General features: G+C 30.9%; 1 protein-coding gene across 1 annotated transcript; it reads left to right on the top strand.

Annotated features, from left to right (window-relative positions):
- Positions 1–2725: 2725 nt before the first annotated feature.
- On the top strand, positions 2726–3295 carry LOC141703100 (putative F-box protein At3g16210). Its single transcript, XM_074506703.1, has one exon. The coding sequence runs from the start codon at positions 2726–2728 to the stop codon at positions 3293–3295; it is 570 nt and encodes a 189-aa protein (XP_074362804.1).
- Positions 3296–7198: the final 3903 nt, after the last annotated feature.

Below are 7198 nucleotides of genomic sequence, written 5' to 3'. Positions count from 1 at the left end.
ATCACATATAATAAAATTTCTGTCCAGATTATTTTGCATATACGAGATGCCGAGACATTTGCATAAGTCATCAGTTATATCAACCTAATTATATTTTATCGGAGGGTATCATGTAAGAAAACTAAAAACAAAATTGATTTGTGATACACATGTGTATCACCTGTAGGGCAATAATGGTACGTGATAAGCCAAACGTATACAAGCTGAGCCCAAATGACCCGCCTGAAAGAAAAATGACAAAGATAGAATAGACTAAAAAAGACTATTTTTGGGCCAAAAAGACAAATACTAACTTCGAACTCTCGCTAGTGAACTTTTGACCGACATGACAGCGACATGTACAAAATTGATAATATCATACCTACGCCTCTTGTCACATCACCCTACTAGTCAACTTAGTGCGACCCAAGGCGCACATGACCAATACATGGCTAAATACTTGAATAAATCACAAGCAAAAAGGTTTACTTTTACGTACACTCATTGTTGTAAAAATAAAAAATCATGACTAATTGGTAGAGGTATCGATTAAGGATTGATCGATAATTCGGGGATTAATCAGAGTAAAAATTGGATATAATTAAAATATTAATTTATGTATATTATAAATTTAACATATTAGTAGTAAGCACATGTATACAAAGATTTAAAGACTGGGTTAAGTTTTTTCCATGGGCTTTTGTTGGGAAGGCTCGAACTTATTCTCCACTCCTAATACGTACACACATGCATCAACATTTCCTATCAATAATCCATATATCTCTTCTCCCCCAAATTTCTCAATTACGATTTCCCCGTCCCTTTTACTTTCCCACCTTTCTCTACTATATAATTTCTTTCTTTCTTTTACTTTCATGGCGGTTGGACATAACAACTCATATGATATATATGTTTGTACTAACGAAAATTTGTTTATCTAAGAAACCTGAAGTTTCACCGGAAAACAGTTCAAATCACCACGAAAACTTCTAACTATAACTTTGATTTCATTCAAAAAACTCTAATTTTGACCGACTATTGACCATGTGAAAAAACCTGTATTCAATCGGCTTAATGTCTCCACAAGATTAACATCTCCGCAAGATCTCATTAATGTCTCAAAATTATAAAAGATTCCATTAACTTATGAATATTATACGTTGTTGATGTTCGTATATGAGAGTCATTCGAATATTCGATAGCTAGATTTACGTGATATATGATCATCACCCATAAAATTAATAAATAAAATATAATATACGATAATTATTCAAACATTAAAGACCTGTTATTCAAACATAAATTTAATTCAAATTCGTTTTTTTTAGATTTTAGTGAAATTTAAATTATAAATAATTATATTTGTTTTTACTTATCAATTATTATTCACTTGTTCATATTACTAATCTGATAATTAATAATGTAAGAATTCTCATTTTCAGAATTTAAACTTAGGTTAAAGATAGGTACAATTTTATTTCAAAATAAAAAATCAATCATTAACTAAATATTATTATACATGCACATGTGTATATGTATAAGTATGCATGTATTAATGTATGTATACATGTATTCATAGTCACTAAATAATAATATTTTATAGATAATACACATATTAAATATGCAAAATTTTAATAAATGAATAATAAATGAAATTAATATTAAATAGACAATGTAAGGGTTTACCATGAAATGATTTACACTAATTTTTTGTCCATAAAATAAATATGTATTTATTTTCAAATATATAATAACGAGTTAAATATAAATGTGCATATTAATTGTGTGTTAATTGATTGAACAAGTGTGGAATAAATATTACATAAATATTAATATTCTGCTATAAATAGATATTCCCTCTGGTCCATTATATTATCCGCACTAAACTTTAGGTAAAAGTTGAGACTTTTTAATTTTTTAAAATAAAAATATTTGTTTTTAACTTTTATTTAGAAAAGAAAATTTTAAAAAATAAAATAATAACTATAGCGTCAAAATACCTAAAATTACGTGAAAGTTAAAGTGACTTATAAAATGAACCAGATGGACATAAGCGTGAAGTAAATATATATAGGTATCAGTATTGGGACAAAATACAAAATATTATTATTTAAAAATAATATTTCATAAAAATTAATGATAAATTTTTTTTATACAATAATGATTTAAAGATAAATATAAGTATTAATAAGTAAATGAGTGAGAATTAATGGTACTACTAAATGAATATAATAAATAAAATGAATATTAATTAAAGTAATTATGATATAATTAGGTGTTTGGTGAGTATGTTGGTTAAAATAACATATGTGTCATCAAATTAAAAAAATAAATTTTTGGTCATTACAGATAGAAACCCGATCTAGCAAAAATGCATGAGATTCTATAATTTTAATGATTAAAATATCTAAAAATATTTTTTAAAATCACAATCAAATAAGTGAGAAAAGAAATAAAATTATAAAAGGAAAATAAAAGGAAAATATATGCAATTGGGCTATCCTACTAGTTTTATAACAACAAATCTTTAGTAAATAAGAAATCCAGGAAAAAGTCGAGTAATATTAGCTATATAACGCTGGTAATATAGTGTTATATAACCCGTCACCAGCACAGTTGGCACATTTCTCAAATTCACAAATTTACACAACAATCAGGGTTTGGTAGTGTTATATAACCCGTCACCAGCACAGTTGGCACATTTATCAAATTCACAAATTTACACAACAAAATCAGGGTTTGGAAGATGGCAAGAATCAGCAGCAGCAGCGAGAGTAGCAAGAACAGCAGCAACAGCAAGAAGAGGTATGGTATCGAATTACTCCCTGAAGAACTCATGCTCAAAATATTTGTCTTACTGCCTGTTGTAACCCTCCTTCGCTGCAAATCAGTTTGCAAATCCTGGCTATCTCTTATATTAAACCCACAATTCGTCGAAACTCACTTGATTGAATCCCGGAAACGACAACCCTTGTCGATACTCAAACTTTTGGGAGACCAGTTTTACATTGATACTGATCATAAAACATCAAGCCACCTCCAGTTGCCAGAACATTTCACTGTTGTGACTGGTTCCGTATTGTGTTGTAATGGTCTTGTTTGTCTCGCCAATCTCGAATGTGATACTATTTATTTGTGGAATCCGATGATTAGGAAATTTAAGATACTACCTACTCCTAAATTTAAGCCAACTCCAGTTGCCAGAACATTTCACTTTTGTTCGTTTAAGCTAGGGTTTGGTTATGATGGTTTTTGTAATGATTACAAGATTGTTAGGATTGTTTTGCACTGCGTATGCTCGTTACAAGACACGTGATTTTGTTTATTCGGTACATGTGGAGATGTATTCAGCCAATGAGGATTCTTGGAAAGAGATCGAGATTCCTGAATCAATAAAGTTTTTTAAGTTTTATCCATCTGGAGAGGTGGGTGTTTTTCTTCCTCAAACCCACGGGGTATTGTATTTCGAAGGCTTTTACGAGTTACTATCGTTTGATTTGCATGAGGAAGTGTTTAGAGTGTATCCATATCATGTACCTGGCAAATATCCCATATATGAGCGAAATGAACCAAGAATGTCACGTCTTTTAAATTTTGAAGGTTCTCTTGCTATGATATATGCTGAATCCATTGATGTTGGTGAATCATTTTACAGTCTATGGACATTTGATGTGGATTGTGGTAATGTGTCTTGGACTAAACAGTTCAATATTGAGAATAGGTCAGAGGATGATCTGGTAATTCTATATTGGATGATGGACAGTTTATTGTTGTCAAAAAAAAATATTTTGGTCCTGGCAGTAATTATTATTACTACACAAAAAAACTTGCGAAGAAGTTTCTTCCACCTCCTGGTAGTTTTATCTGCACAGTTGCTAAGTACAGCGAGAGCCTTGTTTCACTTGAAGGGTTTGAAGAACTAGAGTAAAGTGGTGATTGCAGATATATATAGTAGCATATGAAAAAAACGAAGCACAGTGTTGGTCATTAGCTTTTCAGTTTCATAATTACCATGTATTGTACTACTTTCTTGTATCACAAAGCTTTGTTTTATCAAAGCATTTCAACAATTGAAGCTATCGAATTGGCTATTTAATCAATTTAGTTTCATTGTTTTTACTAGTATGTGAATCAATGAACTATTTTTAGATTGTAAATTCTGACTTGCAGCATCTAACTTGATGTATTATCTTGTTTCATTATCCTCCTCATTCAGCAGTGCACTTATATTTGTTTATAATATCAGATCCTTGATTAGTTGAGTTCATTTTTATATCAAATTGGATTAATGTTCAAATCTTCAATGTAATTTTTAATAGAGTATTTTGCACTCTATATATCACACAGCTTTTGCCTTTCTACTTTGATTTCTCTATTTTTCCTATTATATACCCTGTTGATTAAAACCAACAGTTCTTTGCATTAAAGCCTCCAAATCAAGTATACAAGATAGACCCTCCTTACGTTCTTTTGTATGTATTGAGGTTTCTGAAAGGATTAGAATCATTTTGAAGTTGTTAAATTCGGTGATTTGTGTTCCGTTAGATTGATGTAAAGTTTATAACTTATAGTTGTTATATACTTATATATTTGGGTGTGTTATTTGTGTAAAGATTGACTTGCATCTTTTAATGTATATGTGGTGTAGAAGTTTCCAGTAAGTATCCAGTCTATGAATTCAAGTTAAAATTTTGGTCTTCTGGTTTTAGTTCTTTTTTTCTTGAATTTGTTTGGTGTAAACTAATGAAAGATCGTTTATCTTTAGGTGCTTGTGTGTGTATCATACATATGTATGACATGCTTAGGATATCGTAAGAACATGTTTTGGACATTTTGAACCTAAACATCACTATTACCTATTAAATGATTGATCTGTCAAAATGAGTTGTTCGTTTAGATAAATAAGTTTAGTGGATTATTTGTTAGATTCGTTTCCCTCTATAGAATTAGGTTTATGATGAGAAAGAGAAAGTATGATTTCTGGGATTTTTTTTAACTGCACATTATCTCCCTACTAAGTGTGCTTGTATTGTAGATTCAAGAATGAAGTTTAAAGAAGCCGTGCAACTTTTGGGAACAATTGTAGGTGCAGTTATAAAATATGCCAGAGGTCTGAGGCAATGCTGCAGATGTGGCAGTAAAAAGTTGGCTCAATAGTAAAAAGTTGCTGGTCATTTCTCAACAGCCGCCTGCAAGATGTGCAATGCAAGAGCATCTCATCTCTGTTCTGCCCCAACTGGAATATTGTTCAAGTAGGGTGTTTTAGAAATGAAAGAAAAAAGATTAAGGTTGAAAAAGGTAATTCAGCATAGCTTACTATACACATCCATGAACACTGCAGAAGAATCTTTAGGACTTGGTTCTAGTAATGCACGCAGGCCCTTGAGATGTTTCCTTGCTAATTTTAAATTATATTTGAGTATATTTAATATTTATTCTTGTTATGTCGATATATGATGCCTTTGATTGATCTTGATAATTTATGTCTTTGAATTATATTAATAATTCCTTTGCAATTTTATGCGTGATACACTGTTTTATATTGAATTCAAAAGTGTTGGTCCATATAATGGCCTTCAACTGCGAAAAGATAACTTGGAAAAGTTGACATAATACTTGAAGATCAATCTAATTTGAGTTACTGTACTTGAAGATCAGTGGCAAATCCGTTGTTATACAGGTTATTTTTTTATTTGAATTATCTGTACGACTTGTTGGTAGTGTTTAATTATGATCTCTCTCTCTCTTTTATTAATGAAATTTTTGAACCGCTATTTTTATGATGATACATGTAATGCGAAAGTGCATTTCGTAGTTTTTTTATCTGATTGGAATCACATATAACATTACGCTGGAAGTTTGGTTTTGTTTTGATGTTGATGTGTACAATTTTTGTTGTAGAAATGGCTAAATTTGCGGTGTTTCGTCTAGAATGAGACTGTTGCTTGTTGTTTTGTTAAATTGATTATGTTATGAAGCTGATAGGTAACGTTTAGGAGAATTGAAATTTAAATATAATGGGAGTTGGAGGTGTAAAAAAAGGATGATAGAGAGACATGGAGATAGGAGTGAAGGAGATGAGAATTGGGGATGACATGGGGTGGGAGATTAGAGTGATTTAAGTTGTAGATGATTGTTGAAGTGAAATTACGACAAGAATGAAATTATGCTAAAAAATGACAACATAAATAGCAAATTCCCAATCCTTTACATTTTAACCAGCCAAAAAAACATAGAAGTATTCTTAGTGTCTGGTGGGAATTTAGTTTAAAGCCATACGCCTTATGTTATTGTTAATTTTACTTTTCAATTAGTATGCACACATGTGCCTTGTTTTCTTTAGGTTATTGTATTGGGTTCTAGGTTTTTAACTTGTTATTACCCATACATTAATGAGCTGAAATATACACAGAAGGATTGTTCAACTATGAGACATTCACATGATTCGAAGATTCTTAACAAATGTTGACAGATCTCATTTATCGTTTAAATAAATTTCCAACTCTTGATCATGTTATATCTTACCGGAATTGGAATACTATCAGATCCTTGCATTGATGTTTTAATATCCAGTTTTTTATTGCACTATAGATTACATCGAGTCATATGGGATTGTCTGGTGCAGTGACATTCTATTTTCATTCGTGTTATTAAGATAATGCTCTACTAGTTTGTTGAAGTCACTTTAACATGGGTTTTCTAATAGCCAGCTACGATGAGTGATCTCTGTTGCAATCAACAATAGGACACCTGTATACTTCTGTATGTTAATGAACCTAAATGTAAACTGATCCTTAGTGTTTTAATTTTGTATTTTAGCTGTAATATTTGGCGGTTTTCTGATTGTTAGAGTTTCCTTATTAGTCATTATATACGGGTGTATAAGGATCCCATGTTTCTTCCATTATAGAGATCTATAATAATATGATTGAGGGGTCTAATAACGAATTTTTTTACTTGTTAGTTATACTCGGTGTTTTAATGCCGTTTCATTCTGTTTTCACTTGCTGTTGGTTCTTTATATGAGCAAGTGTAGGCAAAGCTCCAATGGTAATTTTCCAGACAGATACACAATGAATAGCCAAACACATTGAGCACGGTCTTTAGAGATGTAATATGTATCGAGATTTTCAGCTTAGCTTGTATTGTGTTTCCTTGGAATTCTAAAAGTAATAGCTGGTCTGTAGTGAATTTGAAATGGTTGCCCTACTTTTTTGGC

This window comes from Apium graveolens, unplaced genomic scaffold (genome assembly GCF_009905375.1).
Source record: "Apium graveolens cultivar Ventura unplaced genomic scaffold, ASM990537v1 ctg6215, whole genome shotgun sequence".
Lineage (NCBI taxonomy): Eukaryota > Viridiplantae > Streptophyta > Magnoliopsida > Apiales > Apiaceae > Apium > Apium graveolens.
The sequence above is the reverse complement of the archived record's forward strand: the minus strand, read 5'-3'. Positions and strand labels throughout refer to the sequence as shown.